Source organism: Silurus aristotelis (genome assembly GCF_946808225.1).
Source record: "Silurus aristotelis genome assembly, chromosome: 20".
Lineage (NCBI taxonomy): Eukaryota > Metazoa > Chordata > Actinopteri > Siluriformes > Siluridae > Silurus > Silurus aristotelis.
In genome coordinates, this window is record NC_139593.1 from 21,391,552 (window position 1) to 21,417,799 (window position 26,248).

Below are 26,248 nucleotides of genomic sequence, written 5' to 3' on the forward strand. Positions count from 1 at the left end.
ATATTGAAGCAGTGTTGTTGCGCTATTTGTCCACAAGGCGGCGAAACAACACCCGTTCTAATACCAGTCAGTGCGGTGAATGCGTGTTGTTGCGCTATTTGTCCACAAGGCGGCAAAACAACACCCATTTTCTAAACCAATCAATGCAGTGAATATTGAAGCAGTGTTGTTGCGCTATTTGTCCACAAGGCGGCGAAAAAACACCCATTTTCTAAACCAATCAATGCAGTGAATATTGAAGCAGTGTTGTTGCGCCTTTTGTCCACCAAATGGCGCCAAACCCCGAATTTGTTATGCTGCGCCCCAAAATATTGTAACACGAAGAAGAATCAACACTCTGGCACGTTTCCCAAACCGACACTCATCCTACGTGATAGTGCACTTGAGAGTCGGTAGGGCGCGTTATCTCGTACCCTACGTAGTGTGCATCCGTATTGAGGGTAGCGCTATTTGGAATTCAGCCTCAGCCTGCACGGTATGTTTTTGCTGCAGCGTAGTTGTGGTTAAATTCTCGACGTTTTGCGTTGAAAATGTTCTTTTAAAACCCGAAACGATTTCTGGTGAATTTCTTTAGTTTGCACGAACATATTGTGTATAATTATATAAGATGCGTCCTGGACAGACGCCATGGGCGTGTGTGTAGCGCGTACATGTAATATTTGCTCGTGTCTGTAATAATAATAATTTTTATTATTTATATAGCATTATTTCGCTTAACATCCTGTTTCGCGCGCGCGCGTGTGTTTTTTTTTTACTTCTCACGTTAGAGATGTAAATAAAATGTAAATAAATTTATTTGCCGTTACACAGGGCCCAAATGGCACGTTGTACACGTCACAACTCTGTCCGTATGATGTCAGATTGCTGCCGAATAACGTTCGCAAGTCATCGTTTCCATAGTAACGGTTCTTTCACACGGAAGTGAAACTGGAGAAATCGTGTGACGTTGTATCGCTCTTTCCGTTATGAAACGTTTGTAAACATTTCTGGGAAGAGTCTCCTGTGTCCCGGAGTCAGAATCGAGCCGAAATGTTTTCATTACAGCAAAAATGTCGAATAATCGACATTGCATTTGTTTTGTATATCGGGGGTCATTCAGGGTCATTTTATTAATTTTTTTGTTATTTGCAATTAAAGAACAAAACATGTATTTTCTCTATTTGTTTAATCACACAGAGTTGTATTCCTCATTCTAATCTCAAAATACCAAATCTGATCAATGGCCTGTAGTGCTCAATATTTCCAATCTAACATCTGGAATTTGTTTACTGGTCTGAATATGATGCAAAATCAGAGCAACATATTCAGAAATCCAGTAGACCATGGTGCAGGACATGTGTGAGACTCCCGTGCTTAGATGACGCTCCTGATAGTTTATCAGTTCTTCAACATCTGTATTGTTTGGTGGAACCCCACCCACATTACTCAAAGCAAAAACAATGAGATGGAAGAAACTGGGGTGTATTTTACATATTTTACATTTAGAGCAAAAAATTTGTTTAAACATAATTGGATATTTTTTTCTCATTTTCAAAACAAAAAACCAATGAGCGCGGTCGTTTCCGGCTCCTTTGCAGCGTTCCCACCAGAAAAAGTAGGACGTGTCCTTTAATAAATCTATGCCTGATTGATTTCTAGAGCAGCTGCACCACAGAGGGTTGATTTCAGCAGTGCTTTGGGATTTGCTCTGTGGCTTTGAATAGTTCTAATTCCATAACATGGTTATTGTTCTTTTTTTTTCTGTGTTATATCAGACGAGTAAAATTGCCAGTAAATGAGTTTCATGTTACTAAGCTAGATTCAGTTTGAAAATTAACCTACAATCTTGTCTTCTACTTGTCCACTACTTCAGTCCTGTTCAGCGAGGTGTAAAGATGGTGGACCAGCGAGCTCTGAAGAATCCCTACTTGGATTTTAATGGACTTGAGAACTCACAGGATCTGTTCGACTCTCACGGCAAAGTGAGTTTAACACGAGTCTGTAAATGACGGGATGAATATTGAACATAAAATTCTAAGTGGTGTATTTTTTCCATTCGTAGCTCACGCCCACTTTTGCCGGTCGTATTACCGGTAAAATTAAAGAGCTGCTGGCCGTGATGGAGAACGGACTGAAGACGGCCGATCCGAACGACTGCACAGGATACACGGGCTGGGCAGGTTCGAGATGCTCAAATATCTCATCGATTTATCACATTTAGACTGTGTTAAAAACATTCAAAAGACTTGAAATAATATATATCATTAAAAATGTTATTGTATAATTTGAATCAAAAACATTTTTGGAATTTAACTTTTATTATTAAAATATAATGTTGCTATGAGAATCAATTGGAATGAAGTTATAATTATTATTAAAATAATTCAAGCTAATTAGATAAAGATTTCACCATACAATTTTCACCAATTTTTTTACCAAGGGCACCAATTTTTCTAGATTCATCTGCACATTTATACGACTTAAAGCAGCCGTTATGCCGTTATTTACTATTCTAGGCATCGCCGTGCTCTACCTGCATCTTCACTCAGTCTTCGGTGACCGTGCGTTCCTCCAGAGGGCGCTAGAGTACGTGGACCGCAGCCTCAGAAGTTTAAACCAGAGATGGGTGACTTTCCTGTGCGGAGACGCCGGGCCGCTCGCCGTGGCAGCCGTTATTTATCACCGCTTGCAGAGGACCCAGGAATCAGAAAACTGCATCGACAGGTTTACGATCATGTTCTTTTCGATTGTCCCAGAAGGTTTCATAGGGGGTTTGGCTTCACGTTTGTGATGTTGTGTTTGCACATCTGCGTCCCAGGTTGATGGAGTCACACAGATCAGTAGTGAAAGGGTCAGGTGGCCTCCCGAACGAGCTGCTGTACGGTCGTGTGGGCTACCTCTTCTCCCTCATCTTCATCAACCAGCAGTTCCAGCAGGAGAAGATCCCTGCACAGTACATTCAGCAGGTCAGTATGAGGTCTAGTCAGATTTGACCTTACTACTAAAAATAAACATGTGCAATGACACAGTTCATGTAGTTTTTGAACATGAACTTAAGGTACGCATAATTGGTGGTGTTGGTGTGTTAATTTTATTTGTGCGAGCAGTGGTATTAAGGATACCTGCCAGGTATCCTTAATACTACTATATAGGATTAAGGAAATCTGCCAGACCTTCACTTTCCCCAACAACGTCTACACAACACAGCCAGGAATCCACTACTCCTTTGTTGTCAAGCTTTACAACCTTAACAGAAGATAAGACACTGCAAGTCATCCAATCTTGCAATCCCACCACCTGTCCTCTGGATCCAATCCCTTCAACTATGCTTCAGACCATCACACAAGATCTCCTGCCCTTCATCTCCACAATCATCAATGGGTCCTTAACATCTGGCTAACTACCTTCAAGCAAGCAAAGGTCATTCCCATCTTAAAGAAACCTGCTCTGGAACCATCAGACATCAACAACTATAGACCGGTATCACTTCTCTCCTTTGTTTGCTAAATCTCTTGAACGCACTGTTTTTAACCAACTGTCTGTCTGTCTCTCACAGAACAACCTTCATGATCCGAACCAGTCTGGGTTCAAAGCGGCACATTCCACAGAGACGGCCCTTTTGGCTGTTTCTGAGAAACTGCATGCTGCTCGATCAGCCAAGCTTCATCTGTTCTTATCTTCCTGGACCTTTTAGCAGTATTTGACACAGTCAACAACAAGACTCTCTTGTCTACCCTCAGGAGCCTCAGTATCTATTTGCTTCCTACCTGGAAGGTCGCTTATACCAGGTAACATGGAGGGGATCCACATCTGCCCCGTGCAGACTCACCACTGGTGACTCACCACAAGGCTCGGTACTTGGTCCCCTCCTTTTCTCCCTCTATCTATCTATCGTCCACTGCAAATGATCCAAAACACAGCTGCACGACTTGTGTTCAATCTGCCCAAGTTCTCCCACACCACCCCACTGTTGCGCTCCCTTCACTGGCTTCCAGTAGCTGCACGTATCAGATTCAAAACACTGATGTTTGCCTACAAGGCCAAAATGGACCAGCGCCATCTTACCTCAGAGACCTCATCACATCTCGCACTGCACCACGCTGTCTGAGATCCTCCAGCACTGCTCGACTGGTACCACCTTCTCTCAGAATGAGAGGTAAGTATACTTCAAGGCTCTTCTCTGGTCTGGCACCGAGGTGGTGGAATGAACTTCCCCTAGATGTCCGTACAGCAGAGTCCCCGACTATCTTCAAGCGACGGTTGAGGACCTACCTCTTCCTGAAACACTTAAATTAGCACTTTCCAAGTTTGCTTTGTAGAATTAAAGAGTTATATTTATATTAAGTTTGTAATCTGGTGTACCAGTGTAGATTAATTCATTAATAGAGACTCTAAGCACTTTTGTGCGTCGCTCTGGATAAGGGCGTCTGATAAATGCCGCAAATTTGAATGTAAATAGAATCAAGTGTAAATGCACGATTTTTTTCCGGTTCTACTCACTGTGTTAATGGTGCTGTCTTACCATAGGTTCATTATACAGCTGCTACCTTCTCGTGGCTTTATGAGGAAGGGGACGATCTAGTAACCCAGATACCGTAGCTCAGCTCGACCTAGATACAATTTCCTTGCATGAGCAGATTCTGATTCCAGTTCCAATTTTTTGATATCAGTTAATGGTATTCGGTGCACAGTGATAAACTGGTGAATCAACCAGAGTGTTTTTCTACCAACAGCTTTCCGATAAACCAGCATAAAGAGTTAACCGAACTCTCTGACGATATCTTGCTCAGGAAGCCTACTTATGTAATGGATTATAATCCCTACCAGGTGGCGTTCCACCGTTCTTGTACCATTGGGCCCAAGCATACAGGATGGAGAGATAACAAGCTTTTTATCCCACCTCGATTTATGGAAAGTTGTTACTTAATGATGAAGTAAAAATAGGTCTTGACAGTGTTCTCACTTGTGGTCCGTGTTTGTTTTGTTTAGATCTGTGATGCTGTGTTGGCATCGGGTCAGAATCTGGCTCAGAGGATGAGGGTGGAGCATCAGACTCCACTCATGTATGAGTGGTACCAGGAGCAGTATGTGGGTGCCGCTCACGGCCTTTCAGGCATCTATTACTATCTCATGCAGGTACAATTTAAAATGGAGGCATATCTTCTGGCAAAACCTAGACTTATATATACATATAGAGTATATATATATTTAAGCAGTTCCATTTGTTTCCCTGTAGCCTGGTTTCATCTCCAACCACAGCCTCATGACAGCCCTCGTGAAGCCCAGCGTTGATTATGTGTGCTATCTGAAGTTCCCATCAGGTAATTACCCCCCATGTGTCGGCGACTCCCGTGATCTTCTGGTTCACTGGTGCCACGGCTCTCCTGGAGTTATCTACATGCTTCTGCAGGCCTACAAGGTACAATCAAAAGAAACAAAACCATAGAGAACTTGTTTATGTCCTGATTAATCCTGACTAACTGAACACTGTTTGACCAGTTGAATATTAAATACCTTTTAGGAGATCAGTTGGAGTTTATGTAGAGAATGTGTTCATTCTTTTTGACCAGCACAATATAATATGTATTATATACTTGTTTCTTTCCTAACCGGAAGGTGTTTGGGGAGCAGCATTACCTGCATGAAGCCATGCAGTGTGGTGAAGTGATCTGGCAAAGGGGTCTCTTAAAGAAAGGTTACGGCTTGTGTCACGGAGCAGCAGGAAACGCCTACGCCTTTCTGGCTCTCTTCAAACTCACCCAGGAGGCCAAGTACCTCTACAGGGCCTGCATGGTAGCACATATATCGATATATATTGCATAAATAATATAAACTGTTGTCTTTTATTTTCCTTAGTTAGCGAAAGCTGTATCACTAATCCAAACGTCGAGGCAGGATGGGAAATATAGTGTCTGTTTATGATATGTATGTCTCGGTTGTTAGTTTGCAGATTGGTGCATGAACTATGGGAAACATGGCTGCCGCACCCCAGACACTCCTTTCTCTCTTTTTGAAGGTACTGCATAGAAATAATAATAATAACAATAAAAGGCATACAATTTTCATGAATTCTGTGATAATGAATTTTACCATTTTAAATCCATTGAATCTATAATGTAAAAGTATGTGCAATATTGTGCAATTCCAAAATTCAGTGCGAATTTATCTTTCATTAATTTCTTCCTCTTTATTGCAGGAATGGCCGGAACCATTTACTTCCTGGCTGATCTCCTGCAGCCGACGATAGCCAAGTTTCCTGCGTTCGAGGTGTAAAGGTGAATAAAAAAATGATATATCTGATGAATAAATCCAACTTTTGAGCCATCAACATTTAATGTATTACAAACTTAAGATGAGAGAATATTTCATGAATGCAGGTAATTTAGAAAGTGAGCTATAATTGTGTATAAAGAAAGTGGGCGGGGCTAAGCGTACGTCTTAAATGTTTAGCTGTAACCGAGTGAAAATAGATATTTGAATAGTTTGTGCACATGAGGACGTTGACCCTGATTTGTTGTGGTCTGCTGTATTGCGTTCCAGGTTCACTGCTACACAACGTCGCAGCATAATCAGCGGCAACCTGGGGTTTTTCTCCAGAAAAGGAAACACGCACACTAATACACACACACACACACACACACACACACACACACACACACACACACACACACACACGTTGTTGTTGCTCCCCATGCTGTAGGGAATTGCGCATGCCTATTGTACGGTCCTACTCGCTGTCCATGTTCATGTTTCAGGGTTATCTCCTTTTTGAAAATGAACATTGTAAACTTTTTAGTCAGGAAGTGGTGAGCTAAATCTGTGCACTATAACTGCGCATGAAATCCTTTGCATTTTGCATTAGCTTTGGTGAATTATCGATTATTAGTCAAGAAATAGGAATGTGATATTTTTGTATTTTGTCTCAGCATTTGCTTTTTCTATTACAGTGAGCTGTTTAGCAGTTATGATGTTAGACACTTGTACTGCACTTTAAGTTAAATTTGTCATTATTTCTTTAGTTTATGCAAGTTTATTCTTCGTCTTACTAGTAACTGATCAATATAGATCTTGTGTCCTCAAAGGAAGTAACACTGGGTGTTTTTTCTTCAGTAAAATACATTTCTGCTCCCGAAATAAAAGCTAAATAAAGATGATCATGATGGACTTTTAGTCATTTTTATGTGTTTATAGCTGCCCAAGGTTTGTTGATATTGCTGGGGCTCACCTTCCTGTTTTGATCCATAGAGGCCCCTCCATGCACTTTACAGGAATCTCCTTAAAGGTCTAATGAGGTCCAGGGGTCTTGGTGTCGGTGTATAGGCAGATGGTTTTAAAGTTAAGGATGATGAATATTGTTGTATAAACCCCAGTTTCATAAGGTATTCTATTTGTTAATGAAAAATATTTGAATATTTAATTACATAAATTACAATGATTTTTTGTAAGATATGAAGCCATGTAAAAATATTAAACACTTGAATCATATTTAAAAAGAAGAACACAATCGTATAAAATAAAAAATACCCAAACACGCAGGCGTGATTACATGATGCAGAGTAAAAATTCTGCTGCCAAATCCAAATAAGGCTGCTACTAATACACAACACTTCTACAGCTTTTTTTACACCACGATCTGAGATCTGTCTTGCTTTACAACTGTAAGAGTGTAAAACCCCATCGGCCAGCTGATGAAGCTGATCCCGGTTCAGTTTTCAGTGTAAGGAGTAACCCAAGCTGGTGTGAGGCATCTTTTTACGATCCGTGGTCTGCTGCTAGGGCACATGGGTAGGGTGTAAAACATTTAGGACCCTTGGGAAGTCTCAGAGTGTAAGAAATTGACACCTCTTGACTGAGAGGAACTAAAGATAGATCTTGCAGAGGACTTTTGTAAAGTGTACAAGAATCTCACAAGAGTCCTAATAGCTTTAATGGCTACTTTTGAAACAAATTCCTAAACATAGATTGGAATATAACAGGCAACCTGCAGCTTTGGATATTTTGTAATCTATACCTACACCTATAAAGGGAAAGGTTTTAAAGTAAGCACATGACCCCTGCAGGAAAAGACAGATCAGACTGCATACTAAATATACACACAGGTTCCATGAAGCAGGTCCACCATATATACAAGAACTGCTCTATGGAGTAAATATTAATAATGTTTATTTAATAAGTCTGTCCAGGTTACTCTTGATGGCCCCTGATGGGCAGGTGAGATATCAGTGGTGAAACCCAAGAACATCTTTAAGAACATGATTTTCTTGGGGGTGTTTTGTTGTTGGTTTGTTTTTTTTAATTTTGCATGATAAGATTTCAGATCCATCATTCAGTCTCAGTTTCTTGAATGGCTTGGGATCTGGAATTTCACCTGTACCTCTAAACTTCTCGAGAACCCTTTAGTTATTCATGAAGTACCGGACAAACTAGGTGTACTGTATTTATTGAATTCTTTCCAAAAGCAATATTCCTCGAAGTGCTAAGCATTTTTCAGTTAACTAAGAAACATCATCTCATACAGATAATTAGTCGAATTTTACAATAAATCATGTGAAACACATCCCAAATTAAGGATTAATAGAAGAATCCAAAGCTGGTTAAATGTCCAGGGCTTCATTGTGCAACACCTGCAAATGTGTGGTTAAAGGAAGACTTCTGGCAAAAAATAAATAAAACTCATCAACATCTGCTTGGACATGTGGAGTTTGCTGTGATAGTTTTGCACTGAAGGTATGACTTCCATCTCCATCAACTATCATTTCCAGTTTATTCTTTGTGCATAGTTTTGTTCTTTTGTCTCTACTTTCCCTCCAGCTGAGATCCCTCATTGAAACTTGCATATGATTCCAAGAGTCCAAATCAAGTTTGGCAACCTTCCTGAAATGTGAGAACTTGAGTCATCTTGTGGCTAAAGATAAATAAATTAATACATAGAACGATTGGCAGCAAAAAAAAGGCCAAGCGCTTTTCTCTGTGATTGACTATTATAGAGGCCACACCTCCTGATGAGCTTGACAAGCATAGATGATGCACTACCTTAAATGGTCCCAACAGGCACAAAGGCCACACCTTCATCACTGAGACTGTCAGGCATACACACCATACCACCTTCACTTGGACTGACAGGCATAGAGGCTACATTTTCTTCACCTGAACTGACAGGCATAGATGTTACCCTTTCTTAGATGGGACTGACCGGCAAAAAGGCCACACCTTCTTCACTGGTACTGACCGGCATAGAGACCACACCTACTTCTCTGTCCTTTAAAATCCCTATGTGTCCTAGTGTTATAAAACTTGACACATGTTAGTTTGGTGAGAAGACACAGGGATTAGGAATCATGTTTAAGAACTTATTTACGAGCCCAGATATGCATGGTGATGAAGGAGTCTCCGGTGAGCAAGCAATGACTTCCAACAACAGTTACAGGAATTCATAAACAGTTTGACTTTTCAGTTTATAGATTGACTGACTGCACACTAGAGGCCTGTTAATGCACTGGTATTCTTTGTTGTGAAGTTGTGTTTCTGAATTTGCACATCGTTCTTTGGTATACACGAGTTCTAGATGGCCCACTTCTCTTTAAAAAAAAAAAAAAGAATTTAAATCATTTGCTGGATTAGAGCTTTCTAATTGACTGCCGTCTTTATCTCAGAATGCCGGCCTCCTCCTGATAGAAAACAAACTTATTTATGTATTACAAGATACTGTGCATATTCTGTTCATGCTACAGTAGCTTGGTACCCTGCTAACCTGCTACTTGTTATAATGTTTGCTAGCATTTTTTTTTCTTCTTTTAACAATATAATACTTCGTTTCTTCTCATTGAACTTGGTTAGCTTCTGTAGTTATATTTAGCTAAATCCACAGCTAGTTTTAGAGCAAGCGATGTAGACAGCTAGGCTAGAATTGCTAAATCAGCATGCACGCTTGTCTATAAATAGACTTGAATTTTCTGTAACAACAAAAAAGAATCTTTTTTGATTTTTCATCCTTTTTATATAATGTTCTGTTAACTTTGATATTGGGTTTGGATAATATAATGTCATATCATAAAATCTAATCTAGATTACAATTATGTTCAATAATAGTAACTTGAGTTGATAATTAAATGAATTTAAATATCCCCAAGAAGAAACAGCTCATAGTATCCAACCCAAGTAAACAGTTTCTGTGTTTTAGCTCTTTATATAACCATAAGAGGCTAAGCATCACAAGTTAAAAATATCACTGACTCAGACTACAATCCTATTTGCATTAAATACTCAATTTTGGTGCACAACTCATCCACTGATGAGCAGTCAGTTCTTCCAGTTTGTATGTACATTATGAATCAATTTAATGCTGACCCAAACTTGAGACTGTCTCCAAAAAAAATGGCCCACAGAGTAAATCTAAAAATACCCAAGTGCCCTAGAGGAGGGCGCGTCTCGAGCATTCATCTTGCCCTAAGAAAGTTAAAGAAAGTCATGGAGCGTCAACCGATCCTCCCTGTGACATCAGCGGCCCACCTTAAATAAGAAGGCCTCGAACCCAGAGATCAGGACCACTCTCCTGGGACTACGGCTTCTTCACTTGTGCCCCTTCTCCCCTCCATCTAAACTGCATCATGGTGTGTACTTGGGAATATTTCTTGCTTTCTTTCTTTTACTCTCTCTCTTTATTTTGGTGCAGAAACCCTATCTCTGCACACAAATCTGGGATTACGTTTGCCAGTGGATGCTGGTGATAAAGGGATTTTTTTCCAAAGGGTTTTTGAAACAAAGCAGTGAGCATTTAGTGTAAAAAAAAAAATGTAATAAAGTGAACACTGAGATTTTTTAAAATAAGCATACAATTTTTTTCAAATAAAGTCCAGTATTTATACAAAAGCAAACCTTTGTGTTTAGTTTTAGCAACGTTCATGTATTTATTAACCTTTTTTTAGTCATGTAACAGAGAATGACTTTGTATTTGAATTTTCCAGACTGATTTCACAGCTGACCAGATTGAGGGTGAGTATACAAATGTTCTGTATAAATACATTAAAGTTGTATATATTTATTAGTACATTCTTAAATGCGTTTAAATCAGGAAAAATAGTGCTAATTGGAGTGTTGAGGTATGTAAATATAAATTTTTGAAACCAGATTTACATTTAGTGTTGCAGATTTTCCTGGGCTCTGTTTCAGTCTCTTAGTTTATTTTCATTAATCAAAACCAACTCGCATAACGGGCGACTTTTGAAGGGTTTATTATTATTATATTAATTGTTATTCATTTCAAAACACAACCCTAAAACCTATAGAGAAAATTGTACCACAATTCTGTGAGTATAAAACAAATATCTCAGATTAGTCTAAAAATGTATTTAAAAAAAAAATTGTGTGTATATATATATATATATATATTTATTTATTTTTTTTTTTTTCATTTTTTTGAGCGAATGTTATGCAATTAGTCACTAGTGTTGAAATACCAAAAAACTCTAAGAAAAGTGAGGCTAAATATATCCCGTAGCGGAGGGTGTTCTGTAGTGTACACAGATAGATCTTGATTTAAATGTGGTCTACATGATGTTAGACATTAAATTACAGTAAACCCGCAATAATTTTTTAACCTGAAATAAAAAAGTAGCATATATTTAAATGTACTGGATTATATCAAGTATGTGTATGTGAAGCGCTTTTCAATCTTCTAGTCAAAAATGCTTGTATTAACCAGCTTTACGCGACCCAGTCTAAGGATTAATTGCTTTTTAATTTTTCCTCGTAATTAGATTGCTACGCTCCCCCCTGTCTTTCAAGAATCGCAGGCATGTGTACAGTTGCAGTCCCAGAAAAAGATATCTTGTTAACTTAGGGTTGCGGATTACACCTCAGTCAGCGTTCCAAAGTTACACTTGGCCATGTTTGGCCAAAGCTGTTTCCTTAAGACGTATCAGCTAACACAGCACCAAATGGAGCCTTAAAGAGTGGACAGCTGGTCCCGTGTCCAGCCATCAATCTATCACTGTATCACTTTCCATTTAGACCCATAGAAATAGCAATGCCAAGTGAGGGTCACGCCTTGTCTTCTTAAACACACAGTTGGCCTTGATTATTAGCGAATGGTGTTGAGCACAAAGCAAGGGGAACATTTCACTTACTTTGACCTCGTGAGAGAAATAACAAGATACCAACGAAAAAATTTTAAATGGTAATAAATATCGTATATAGATTGTAAGCTTGATAAAGCCAGTGTATTGGTGAATTTAAAGCTTGAATATCTCTCAATCTCTTTTCTCTAGACTTCAAAGAGGCCTTTGGTCTCTTTGACAGAGTTGGCGACAACAAAATTGCCTACAATCAGGTCGCTGACATCATGCGTGCTCTGGGACAAAACCCAACCAACAAGGACGTCAAAGGAATTCTGGGTACCCCATCTGCTGAAGGCAAGATCTCACCTTACTTCTTTCCTTACAAATTGTTTATTATATGTTATTTTAAATGTATTAAATAAAAACAAACAATAATATGTTTGTTTTAGGCTTGGTCACCTTGATAAACTTTGTATTTACTTCTCAAAAATGATTATTCCATTATAACCTTATACTTAAACCTGGACCTAAAACAAGAATCTAATTTCAGTTTACCAATTTTATATATATATCTTCTTCAAATACCTTTGTTCAAATTATATGCTACAGCTAGTCACTTTGCTTAGCTTTTTATTTTTCTATTTAGTATGCTAACCACGCCTGACTTGTTTTATAGACAAGCAGGTGTGTAAAAATCTCCAGCACAGACCCCTCATTTTTTCGAAAGTGCTAGTGATGCTTGATAGTGCGTGTTTCACAATTGGTATTGTGTGTTTTCAGAAATGGCCAATAAGAGGATCGACTTTGATACTTTCCTGCCCATGCTGAAGAAAGTAGATGCCATCCAGAAGGGAACCTATGATGACTACGTTGAGGGTCTGCGTGTCTTTGACAAGGAAGGCAACGGCACAGTGATGGGCGCTGAGCTGCGCATTGTGCTGTCCACACTGGGTAAGTGAACAAGTATAGGAATATGGGAAATGGTGGTAGACACTGGTAAATTAAGTGTCTTTGCCTCAAAACTATCATGGTAAATGTTGGTCCTGAACATATTTTTCAAGAACTTGATTCTTTATTGATGGAATAAACTTGTAACATTGAATGCCAAACACTTCTACAGGAGAGAGAATGTCTGAGCCTGAGGTTGACTCTTTGATGCAAGGACAGGAGGACGAGAGCGGCTCTGTCAACTATGAAGGTAAGGCTTTCTACTGAAACAGTCTAACATTCTGTACTCTAAACAATAAAAGCTTATAGATAACCCCAATCCATGGATCCCTCTGGACATATTACAAAATTGTGCATTGCTAATTAAAAACATTGATGCTTATCAGGCCTTTGAAAGTGGATCATATCATATCTGTTGTTTAATGTTTTCTCTTTGTACAGCCTTTGTCAAGCACGTCCTGTCTGTGTAAGAAGCCCCCCCTCTCCAAGGGAGTGGTGAGAGAAAGGTGGTGTATCTACAGACCCCATGGTGTCAAAGTCAACTATGTTTTTGAAGACCAACCGAACAACAAAAAAGGACTATGAGGTGTCATTTCTAAATGCATTCTCTAAAATGTTTTGCCTTTTTGCCCACATTTTTCTCCCTCTTGAAGTCAGCCCCCCCAAATGCAGTTTATTTTGGCCTTGCATCTTTTCTTTCTGTTCGGCCCGGGGACAGTGGTCCACAGTTTGGTGGAAATCGAGGGAGTAGTCACCGTCCGCTCATTAAGTGAGGATGCGGTTTCTGTTCACCTCGGCCACCCGTGACACTCCAGCCGTGTTAAAGGCACGACACTTGGCCGCTATCCCCGCTCTGCCCAGACCTCACACACTCACGTTTCGCAATAAACACTTTTTCCAAAAGTTCCTATTGGTCTTTGTTTTTGTTTTTACATTTTGTTTGTATATGATTTACAGCAGTACATCAGAAACGGGCAAGTTATTTAATGTTACTTCTCAGAGGTAGACAAGATACTTGTTAGTGAGAGAATCTGCAAGGCTGTTATAAGGAATGACCCTTTGCCGTTATTACACATTCGGTTTTAAATTAGTTATAATCAATTTAGATTTATTATTATAAGGTAATTACATGGTTATTACATGTCAGGTCTTTATTAATTGCCAAAATCTCGATCTGTTATTACATAGTTATTACACGTCAGGTTTTTTCTTTTTTGCCCAAATGTCGATCTGTTATTACAATGTAATTACATAGTTATTACATTGTTATTACATAGTTATTACATTATTACACTCAAGGTTTTTTCCTTTTTTGCCCAAATTTCGATCTGTTATTACATAGTTAATACATTGTTATTACATTGTTATTACACGTCAGGTTTTTTCATTTTTGGCAAAATTTAGATCTGTTATTACAATGTAATTACATAGTTATTACATGATTATCACAGTTATTACACGGCAGGTTTTTTTAGCCAAATTTTCGGCCTGTTATTACAATGTCATTACATAGTTATTACACGTCAGGTTTTTTCTTTTTGCCAAAATTTTCGTCTGTTATTACATTGTTATTACATAGTTATTACACGTCAGGTTTTTTCTTTTTCGCCAAAATTTCGATCTCTTATTACAATGTAATTACATAGTTATTGCATAGTTATTACACGTCAGGTTTTTTCTTTTTTGCCACAATTTTGATCTGTTATTACAATGTAATTACATTGTTATTACATAGTTATTAAACGTCAGGTTTTTTCTTTTTTGCCACAATTTCGATCTGTTATAACAATGTAATTACATATGTATTACATTGTTATTACATAGTATAACATTATTACATTGTTATAACACGTCAAGTTTTTTAATTTTTGCCAAAATTTTGATCTGTTACAATGTAATTACATAGTTATTACATGATTATTACATAGTTATTACGCATCAGGTTTTTTTCTTTTTTGCTAAAATTTCGATGTTATTACATTGTTATTACATATTTATTACACGTCAGGTTTTTTCTTTTTTGCCAAAATATTGATCTGTTATTACAATGTAATGACATTGTTATTACATTGTTATTACAAAGTTATTACATTGTTATTACATAGTTTTTACATTTTTATTACACATCAGGTTTTTTCATTTTTGCCAAAATTTTGATCTCTTATTACAATGTAATTACATAATTATTACATAGTTATTACATGTCAGGTTGTTTCTTTTTTGCCAAAATTTCGATCTGTTATTACAATGTAATTACATTATTATTACATAGTTATTACACATCAGGTTTTTTCTTTTTTGCCAAAATTTTGATCTGTTATTACAATGTAATTACATTGTTATTACATTGTTATTACATAGTTATTACATGTCAGGTTTTTTCTTTTTTGCCAAAATTTAGATCTGTTATTACAATGTAATTACATAGGTATTATGTTGTTATTACATAGTTATTACATTGTTATTACACTTCAGGTTTTTCAATTTTTGCCAAAATTTAGATCTATTATTACATTGTTATTACATTATTACATTGTTATTACATAGTTATTACACGTCAGGTTTTTTTCTTTTTTGCCAAAATTTAGATCTGTTATTACAATGTAATTACATATGTATTACATTGTTATTACATAGTATTACATTATTACATTGTTATTACACGTCAGGTTTTTTCTTTTTTTTTGCCAAAATTTCGATCTGGTTTTACAATGTATTTACATAGTTATTACATTGTCATTACATTGTTATTACATTGTTATTACAGGGTTTTTTTTCCCCCAAAAAAATTTTGAACTGTTATTACAAGGTTATTACATTGTTATTATATAGTTATTACATAGTTATTACACATCAGGTTTTTTCATTTTTGCCAAAATTTTTATCTATTATTACAATGTAATTACATAGTTATTACATAGTTATTACATAGTTATTACACGTCAGGTTTTTTCATTTTTGCCAAAATTTAGATCTGTTATTACAATGTAATTACATAGTTATTACATGATTATTACATAGTTATTACACGGCAGGTTTTTTTAGCCAAATTTTCGGCCTGTTATTACAATGTAATTACATAGTTATTACATTGTTATTACATAGTTATTACATTGTTATTACACGTCAGGTTTTTTATTTTTTGCCTAAATTTCGATCTGTTATTACCATGTAATTACATAGTTATTACATTGTTATTACATAGTTATTACATAGTTATTACATTATTACACATCAGGTTTTTTACTTTGTTGCCCAAATTTCATTGTTATTACGTACTTATTACATTGTTATTACATTGTTATTACATAGTTATTACACGTCAGGTTTTTTCTTTTTTGCCAAAAGTTTGATCTGTTATTACAATGTAATTACATTGTAATTACATAGTTATTACATTGTTATTATATAGTTATTACATTTTTATTACACATCAGGTTTTTTCATTTTTGCCAAAATTTTGATCTCTTATTACAATGTAATTACATAATTATTACATAGTTATTACACGTCAGGTTTTTTCTTTTTTGCCAAAATTTCAATATTACAATGTAATTACATTGTTATTACATAGTTAGTACACATCAGGTTTTTTCTTTTTTGCCAAAATTTTGATCTGTTATTACAATGTAATTACATTGTTATTACATTGTTATTACATTGTTATTACATTTCAGGTTTTTTCTTTTTTGCCAAAATTTAGATCTGTTATTACAATGTAATTACATAGGTATTACGTTGTTATTACATAGTTATTACATTGTTATTACATTGTTATTACACTTCAGGTTTTTCAATTTTTGCCAAAATTTAAATCTGTTATTACATTGTTATTACATAGTTATTACATAGTTATTAAATAGTTATTACACGTCTGGTTTTTTCATTTTTGCCAAAATTTAGATCTGTTATTACAATGTAATTACATAGTTATTACATGTTTATTACATAGTTATTACACGGCAGGTTTTTTTAGCCAAATTTTCGGCCTGTTATTACAATGTAATTACATAGTTATTACATTGTTATTACATAGTTATTACATTGTTATTACACGTCAGGTTTTAAATTTTTTGCCTAAATTTCGATCTGTTATTACCATGTAATTACATAGTTATTACAAAGTTATTACATTGTTATTACATAGTTATTACACGTCAGGTTTTTCTTTTTTGCCAAAATTTCAATCTGTAATTACAATGTAATTACATAGTTATTACATAGTTATTACACTCTTATTACATTCTTATTACACATCAGGTTTTTGTTTCCCAAAAATTTTGATCTGTTATTATAATGTAATTACATAGTTATTACATGATTATTACATAGTTATTACACGTCAGGTTTTTTCTTTTTTTGCCAAAATTTCGATCTGTTATTACAATGTTATTACAATGTTATTACATAGTTATTACAAAGTTATTACAAAGTTATTACATCGTTATTAGTTATTACACGTCAGGTTTTTTCTTTTTTGCCAAAATTTTGATCTGTTATTACAATGTAATTACATTGTTATTACATTGTTATTACATTGTTATTACATTTCAGGTTTTTTCTTTTTTGCCAAAATTTAGATCTGTTATTACAATGTAATTACATAGGTATTACGTTGTTATTACATAGTTATTACATTGTTATTACATTGTTATTACACTTCAGGTTTTTCAATTTTTGCCAAAATTTAAATCTGTTATTACATTGTTATTACATAGTTATTACATAGTTATTAAATAGTTATTACACGTCTGGTTTTTTCATTTTTGCCAAAATTTAGATCTGTTATTACAATGTAATTACATAGTTATTACATGTTTATTACATAGTTATTACACGGCAGGTTTTTTTAGCCAAATTTTCGGCCTGTTATTACAATGTAATTACATAGTTATTACATTGTTATTACATAGTTATTACATTGTTATTACACGTCAGGTTTTAAATTTTTTGCCTAAATTTCGATCTGTTATTACCATGTAATTACATAGTTATTACATAGTTATTACATTGTTATTACATAGTTATTACACGTCAGGTTTTTCTTTTTTGCCAAAATTTCAATCTGTAATTACAATGTAATTACATAGTTATTACATAGTTATTACATTCTTATTACATTCTTATTACACATCAGGTTTTTGTTTCCCAAAAATTTTGATCTGTTATTATAATGTAATTACATAGTTATTACATGATTATTACATAGTTATTACACGTCAGGTTTTTTCTTTTTTTGCCAAAATTTCGATCTGTTATTACAATGTTATTACAATGTTATTACATAGTTATTACAAAGTTATTACAAAGTTATTACATCGTTATTAGTTATTACACGTCAGGTTTTTTCTTTTTAGCCAAAATTTCGATGTGTTATTACAAAGTAATTACATTGTTATTACATAGTTATTACACGTCAGGTTTTTCTTTATCGCCAAAATTTCAATCTGTTATTACAATGTAATTACAATGTTATTACATAGTTATAACACGTTGGGTTTTTTCTTTTTCCCCAAACATTTTGATCTGTAATTACAATGTAATTACATAGTTATTACATGATTATTACAATGTTATTACACATCAGGGTTTTTTTTTGCTAAAATTTTTGTCTGTTATTACAATGTAATTACATTGTTATTACATAGTTATTACATTGTTATTACACGTCAGGTTTTTTCTTTTTTGCCAAAATTTTGATCTTTTATTACAATGTAATTACATTGTTATTACATAGTTATTACATAGTAATAACACGTCAGGTTTTTTCTTTTTTGCCAAAATTTAGATCTGTTATTACAATGTAATTACATAGTTAATACATGATTATTACATAGTTATTACACGTCAGGTTTTTTCTTTTTTCTTAAATTTTGATCTGTTATTACATTGTTATTACATAGTTATTACATGTCAGGTTTTTTATTTTTTGCCTAAATTTCGATCTGTTATTACAAAGTAATTACATTGTTATTACATAGTTATTACACGTCAGGTTTTTTCTTTTTTGCCAAAATTTCGATCTGTTATTGCAGTGTAATTACATAGTTATTACATTGTTATTTCATAGTTATTACACGTCATGTTTTTTCTTTTTTGCCAAAATTTCGATCTGTTATTACAAAGTAATTACATTGTTATTACATAGCTATTACACGTGAGGTTTTTCTTTTTCGCCAAAATTTCTATCTGTTATTACAATGTAATTACATAGTTAATACATTGTTATTACATAGTTATTACACATCAGGTTTTTTCTTTTTTGCCAAAATTTTGATCTGTTATTACAGTGTAATTACATAGTTATTACATTGTTATTACAGGGTTTTTTTTTCCCAAAAAAATTTTGAACTGTTATTACAAGGTAATTACATAGTTATTACATGATTATTACATAGTTATTACACGTCAGGTTTTTTCTTTTTTTGCCAAAATTTCCATCTGTTATTACAATGTAATTACATAGTTATTACATAGTTATTACACATAGTTTTGTTTTTGTTTTTTTCCCAAAATTTCGACCCGTATTACAATGTTATTACATAATTACACGTCAGGTTTTTTCTTTTTTGCCAAAATTTCGATCTGTTATTACAATGTAATTACATTGTTATTACATAGTTATTACACATCAGGTTTTTTCTTTTTTGCCAAAATTTCGATCTGTTATTACAATGTAATTACATTGTTATTACATAGTTATTACACATCAGGTTTTTTCTTTTTTGCCAAAATTTTGATCTGTTATTATAATGTAATTACATAGTTATTACATGATTATTACATAGTTATTACACGTCAGGTTTTTTCTTTTTTTGCCAAAATTTCCATCTGTTATTACAATGTAATTACATAGTTATTACATAGTTATTACATCGTTATTACACATCAGGTTTTTTTTTTTTGCCAAAATTTCGATCTGTTATTACAATGTTATTACAATGTTATTACATAGTTATTACAAAGTTATTACAAAGTTATTACATCATTATTAGTTATTACACGTCAGGTTTTTTCGTTTTAGCCAAAATTTCGATGTGTTATTACAAAGTAATTACATTGTTATTACATAGTTATTACACGTCAGGTTTTTCTTTATCGCCAAAATTTCAATCTGTTATTACAATGTAATTACAATGTTATTACATAGTTATAACATGTCGGGTTTTTTCTTTTTCCCCCAAACATTTCGATCTGTAATTACAATGTAATTACATAGTTATTACATGATTATTACAATGTTATTACACGTCAGGGTTTTTTTTTTTGCTAAAATTTTCGTCTGTTATTACAATGTAATTACATTGTTATTACATAGTTATTACATTGTTATTACACATCAGGTTTTTTTCTTTTTTGCCAAAATTTTGATCTGTTATTACAATGTAATTACATTGTTATTGCATAGTTATTACATGTCAGGTACTTTCTTTTTTGCCAAAATTTAGATCTGTTATTACAATGTAATTACATAGGTTTCACGTTGTTATTACATAGTTATTACATTGTTATTACATTGTTATTACACTTCAGGTTTTTCAATTTTTGCCAAAATTTAGATCTGTTATTACATTGGTATTACATTGTTATTACACTGTTAATACATAGTTATTACACGTCAGGTTTTTTTCTTTTTTGCCAAAATTTTTATCTGTTATTACAATGTAATTACATATGTATTACATTGTTATTACATAGTATTACATTATTACATTGTTATTACACGTCAGGTTTTTTCTTTTTTTTGCCAAAATTTCGATCTGTTATTACAATGTAATTACATAGTTATTACATTGTCATTACATTGTTATTACATTGTTATTACAGGGGTTTTTTTCCCCAAAAAAATTTTTTTGAACTTTTATTACAAGGTTATTACATTGTTATTATATAGTTATTACATAGTTATTACACGTCAGGTTTTTTCTTTTTTGCCAAAATTTTGATCTGTTATTACAATGTAATTACATAGTTATTACATAGTTATTACACGTCAGGTTTTTTCATTTTTGCCAAAATTTAGATCTGTTATTAGAATGTAATTACATAGTTATTACATGTTTATTACATAGTTATTACACGGCAGGTTTTTTTAGCCAAATTTTTGGCCTGTTATTACAATGTAATTACATAGTTATTACATTGTTATTACACGTCAGGTTTTTAATTTTTTGCCTAAATTTCGATCTGTTATTACCATGTAATTACATAGTTATTACATTGTTATTACATAGTTATTACATTATTACACGTCAGGTTTTTTACTTTGTTGCCCAAATTTTGTTGTTATTACATACTTATTACATTGTTATTACATTGTTATTACATTGTTATTACACGTCAGGTTTTTCTTTTTTGCCAAAATTTCGATCTGTTATTACAGTGTAATTACATAGTTATTACATTGTTAATACAGGGGGGGTTTTTTTCCCAAAAAATTTTGAACTGTTATTACAAGGTAATTACATTGTTATTATATAGTTATTACATAGTTATTACACATAGTTTTGTTTTTTTTTTCAAAATTTCGACCCGTCTTACAATGTTATTACATAATTACACGTCAGGGTTTTTTTTTGTCAAAAGTTCGATCTGTTATTACAATGTAATTACATAGTTATTACATGTTTATTACATAGTTATTACACGGCAGGTTTTTTTAGCCAAATTTTCGGCCTGTTATTGCAATGTAATTACATAGTTATTACATTGTTATTACACGTCAGGTTTTTAATTTTTGCCTAAATTTCGATCTGTTATTACCATGTAATTACATAGTCATTACATTGTTATTACATAGTTATTACATTATTATACGTCAGGCTTTTTACTTTGTTGCCCAAATTTTGTTGTTATTACATACTTATTACATTGTTATTACATTGTTATTACATAGTTATTACACGTCAGGTTTTTTCTTTTTTGCCAAAATTTCGATCTGTTATTACAGTGTAATTACATAGTTATTACATTGTTATTACTGGGTTGTTTTTTTCCCCAAAAAATTTTGAACTGTTATTACAAGGTAATTACATTGTTATTATATAGTTATTACATAGTTATTACACATAGTTTTTTTTTTTTTTTTCCGACCCGTCTTACAATGTTATTACATAATTACACGTCAGGTTTTTTTCTTTTTTGCCAAAATTTCAATCTGCTATTACAATGTAATTACATAGTTATTACAAAGTTATTACATTCTTATTACATTCTTATTACATTCTTATTACACGTCAGGGTTTTTTTTCCCAAAAGTTTTGATCTGTTATTACAATGTAATTACATAGTTATTATATTCTTATTACATAGTTATTACACGTCAGGTTTTTTTCCTTTTTTCCAAAATTTCAATCTGTTATTACAATGTAATTACATAGTTATTACATTGTTATTACATAGTTATTACATATCAGGGTTTTTTTTTTTCGCCAAAATTTCGATCTATTACAATGTAATTACATTGTTATTACATAGTTATTAAACGTCAGGTTTTTTCTTTTTTGCCAAAATTTCGATCTGTTATTACAATGTAATTACATAGTTATTACATGATTATTACATAGTTATTACACGTTCATTTTTTTTTTTACTAAAATTTTCGTCTGTTATTACAATGTAATTACATTGTTATTACATAGTTATTACATTGTTATTACACGTCAGGGTTTTTTTCCCACAATTTTGATCTGTTATTATAATGTAATTACATTGTTATTACATTGTTATTACATAGTTATTACATTGTTTTTACACGTCAGGTTTTTTCTTTTTCTCCAAAATTTCGATCTGTTATTACAATGTAATTACATAGTTATTACATTATTACATTGTTATTACATAGTATTACACGTCAGGTTTATCTTTTTTTGCCAAAATTTTGATCTGTTATTACATTGTTATTACATAGTTATTACACGTCAGGTTTTTTATTTTTTTGCCTAAATTTCGATCTGTTATTACCATGTAATTACATAGTTATTACATTGTTATTACATAGTTATTACATTATTACACGTCAGGTTTTTCCTGTTTTGCCCAAATTTCGTTCTGTTATTACATATTTATTACATAGTTATTACATTGTTATTTCATAGTTATTACACGTCATGTTTTTCTTTTTTGCCAAAATTTCGATCTGTTATTACAAAGTAATTACATTGTTATTTCATAGCTATTACACATCAGGTTTTTTTTCTTTTTTGCCAAAATTTCTATCTGTTATTACAATGTAATGACATAGTTATTACATGATTATTACATAGTTATTACATTGTTATTACATGTCAGGTTTTTTCTTTTTTGCTAAAATTTTGATCTGTTATTACATTGTTATTACATAGTTATTACATTGTTATTACACCTCAGGTTTTTTCTTTTTTGCCAAAATTTCGATCTGTTATTACAATGTAATTACATTGTTATTACATTGTTATTACATAATTATTACATGTCAGGTTTTTTCTTTTTTGCCAAAATTTCAATCTGTTATTACAATGTAATTACATTGTTATTACATAATTATTACATAGTTATTACACGTCAGTTTTTTTTTTGCCAAAATTTCAATGTTATTACTATGTAATTACATAGTTATTACATTGTTATTACATAGTTATTACACGTCAGGTTTTTTCTTTTATGCCCAAATTTTGATCTGTTATTACAATGTAATTAAATTGTTAATACATAGTTATTACATTGTTTTTTACACAGTTATTACACGTCAGGTTTTTCTTTTTTGCCAAAATTTCCATCTGTTATTACAATGTAATTACATTATTACATTGTTATTACATTGTTATTACATTGTTATTACGTCAGGTTTTTTTTAGCCAAATGGTCGGTCTGTTATTACATTGTTATTACATAGTTATTACATTATTACACGTCAGGTTTTTTTCTTTTTTGCCAAAATTCTGATCTGTTATTCCAATGCAATTACATTGTTATTACACGTCAGTTTTCTTTTTTTTTTTTTGCTAATATTTTGGTGTTATTACAATGTAATTACATTGTTATTACATAGTTGTTACATTGTTATTACATTGTCATTACAGGGTTTTTTTTTTTTCCCCAAAATTTTTTACCTGTTATTACAAGGTAATTTCATTGTTATTATATAGTTATTACATAGGTATTACACATCAGGGGGTTTTTTTTGCCAAAATTTTGATCTGTTTTTACAATGTAATTACATTGTTAATACACATCAGGGGGGGGTTGCCAAACTTTCGATCTGTTATTACAATGTAATTACATTGTTATTACATAGTTATTACATTGTTATTACATAGTTATTAAATTGTTATTACACGTCTTTTCTCTGAAAAAAAAACTGTTGCGTAATTGTAAAAATGATTAATAACAATTTTGTTAGGAAGCTGGGTTAAGCAATTACATAACACAATACTACAGCACAACACAATACTATCATTGTCAGCACTATTCAATTCATTTTTATTTATAAAGCACGTTTATCAATTAACATTGTCTCAAAGCAGCTTTACACAGAACCCGCACTACCACAACACTAATCACAAGCACCATCTGCCATTTTATGTTTTAGTAAACAAATTAAGAACATTCCATTTAATTTCTTCTCGTTTATTTTCTTCTTCTTCTCCTCTTCTATTCTGTCTAATCTCCTTTCCCCTTCTCTTCTATTTTCCTTTCCTCTTTTTCCTGTTCTCTTCTTCTTTATCCTATCCTCCTCTCCTTCTTTTTTCATCCCCCTTCTATTCTCTCTACTTTTCCCCTCATTCATCTTCTATCTCTGTTTTCCTTCTATCTTCCTCTTCTTTTCTTTCCTTTTTTCTCATACTCTCTTCTCTCTTTGCGTCTATCCTATCTCCTACTCAGCTCTCCTCTCCTCTTTTTGTTACTTCTCTCTTGTACATGTAAGTATATTTGTACTACTTTAAAATACCACTTTATCTTGATCTAATGCATTTTATCATCTGCAAGTTGTATTCTGGTTATAACTATGTGACATCAGATCTTGAATCTTCTTTTTTTTTTTACCTCTTCTCCCCTTCTTGTAATTCAACTTTAAAAAGCAAACACAACAAACATTTTTGCCATTTTTGTCAGTAGGATCCCTTTACCTTAATCTTCTTCTTCTTCTTCTTTCGGCTGCTCCCATTAGGGGTCGCCACAGCGGATCATCCGTCTCCATACCACCCTGTCCTCTATATATGCCTCTTTTACACCAACTACCTGCATGTCTTCCCTCACCACATCCATGAACCTCCTCCTTGGCCTTCCTCTTTTTCTCCTACCTGGTGGCTCCATCTTCAGCATTTTTCTACCAATATAATTCATGTCCCTTCTCTGCACATGTCCAAACCATCTCAATCTCACCTCCCTCACCTTGTCACCACAACATCCTACATGTGCTGTCCCTCTAATAAACTCATTTCTAATCTTGTCCATCCTCGTCACTCCCAACGAAAACCTCAACATCTTCAGCTCTGCTACCTCCAGCTCCACCTCCTGTCTTTTACTCAATGCCACTGTCTCTAATCCATACAACATCGCAGGTCTCACCACAGTCCTATAAACTTTCCCTTTCATTCTTGCAGATACTCTTCTATCACAAATCACTCCTGTCACTCTTCTCCACCCACTCCACCCTGCCTGCACTCTTTTCTTTACTTCCCTAACACACTCTCTATTACTTTGCACTGTTGACCCCAGGTACCTGAACTCCTCCACCTTCTTCACCTCTTCACCCTGCAACCGCATCACTCCACTGCCCTCCCTCTCATTCACACACATGTACTCTGTCTTACTCCTACTGACTTTCATTCCCCTTCTCTCCAGCGCATATCTCCACCTCTCCAGGCTCTTCTCAACCTGCTCTCTACTCTCACCACAAATCACAATATCATCTGCAAACATCATAGTCCAGGGAGACTCCTGTCTGACCTCGTCCGTCAACCTGTCCATCACCACTGCAAACAGGAAAGGGCTCAGGGCCGATCCTTGATGTAGTCCAACCTTCACCCTGAACCAGTATGTCGTACCTACTGCACACTTTACTGCCGTCACACTGTCCTCATACATGTCCTGCACCACCCTCAAATACTTCTCTGACACACCTGACTTCCTCATACAATACCACAACTCCTCTCTCGGCACCCTGTCGTACGCTTTCTCTAAATCCACAAATACACAATGCAGCTCCTTCTGTCCTTCTCTATACTTCTCCATCAACATCCTCAAAGCAAATAAGGCATCTGTGGTGCTCTTCCTCGGCATGA

At 33.7% G+C, this 26,248-nt stretch overlaps 2 protein-coding genes across 5 annotated transcripts; both read left to right on the forward strand.

The window, feature by feature from the left end:
• Nucleotides 1-364: 364 nt before the first annotated feature.
• On the forward strand, nucleotides 365-7,133 carry lancl1 (LanC antibiotic synthetase component C-like 1 (bacterial)). 4 transcript variants are annotated; one of them, XM_083522050.1, is made up of 11 exons: nucleotides 365-475; nucleotides 1,853-1,961; nucleotides 2,042-2,159; nucleotides 2,496-2,703; nucleotides 2,798-2,945; nucleotides 4,969-5,115; nucleotides 5,216-5,398; nucleotides 5,596-5,772; nucleotides 5,923-5,995; nucleotides 6,176-6,254; nucleotides 6,520-7,133. In XM_083522050.1, the coding sequence occupies exons 2-10, from the start codon at nucleotides 1,875-1,877 to the stop codon at nucleotides 6,250-6,252; spliced, it is 1,218 nt and encodes a 405-aa protein (XP_083378176.1). In that variant the 5' UTR covers nucleotides 365-475; nucleotides 1,853-1,874; the 3' UTR covers nucleotides 6,253-6,254; nucleotides 6,520-7,133. The 4 variants fall into 4 exon arrangements, with proteins under 4 accessions (XP_083378176.1, XP_083378179.1, XP_083378177.1 ...); XM_083522053.1 differs by having other exon boundaries at nucleotides 466-652; XM_083522051.1 differs by having other exon boundaries at nucleotides 466-560.
• A 3,298-nt stretch (nucleotides 7,134-10,431) lies between these two features.
• On the forward strand, nucleotides 10,432-13,889 carry mylz3 (myosin, light polypeptide 3, skeletal muscle). The gene is made up of 6 exons (XM_083522081.1): nucleotides 10,432-10,589; nucleotides 10,944-10,971; nucleotides 12,246-12,389; nucleotides 12,816-12,986; nucleotides 13,156-13,233; nucleotides 13,425-13,889. The coding sequence occupies exons 1-6, from the start codon at nucleotides 10,587-10,589 to the stop codon at nucleotides 13,451-13,453; spliced, it is 453 nt and encodes a 150-aa protein (XP_083378207.1). The 5' UTR covers nucleotides 10,432-10,586; the 3' UTR covers nucleotides 13,454-13,889.
• Nucleotides 13,890-26,248: the final 12,359 nt, after the last annotated feature.

Bases quoted from the DNA above. Each gene is read 5' to 3' on its own strand.
- lancl1 (XM_083522050.1), top strand. From the start codon at position 1,875: ATGGTGGACCAGCGAGCTCTGAAGAATCCCTACTTGGATTTTAATGGA. The intron at 1,962-2,041 runs GTGAGTTTAACA...TTCCATTCGTAG, and splicing joins TGTTCGACTCTCACGGCAAA to CTCACGCCCACTTTTGCCGG. The intron at 5,116-5,215 runs GTACAATTTAAA...GTTTCCCTGTAG, and splicing joins TCTATTACTATCTCATGCAG to CCTGGTTTCATCTCCAACCA.
- mylz3 (XM_083522081.1), top strand. The intron at 12,390-12,815 runs GCAAGATCTCAC...GTGTGTTTTCAG, and splicing joins GGGTACCCCATCTGCTGAAG to AAATGGCCAATAAGAGGATC. The intron at 12,987-13,155 runs GTAAGTGAACAA...ACACTTCTACAG, and splicing joins CATTGTGCTGTCCACACTGG to GAGAGAGAATGTCTGAGCCT.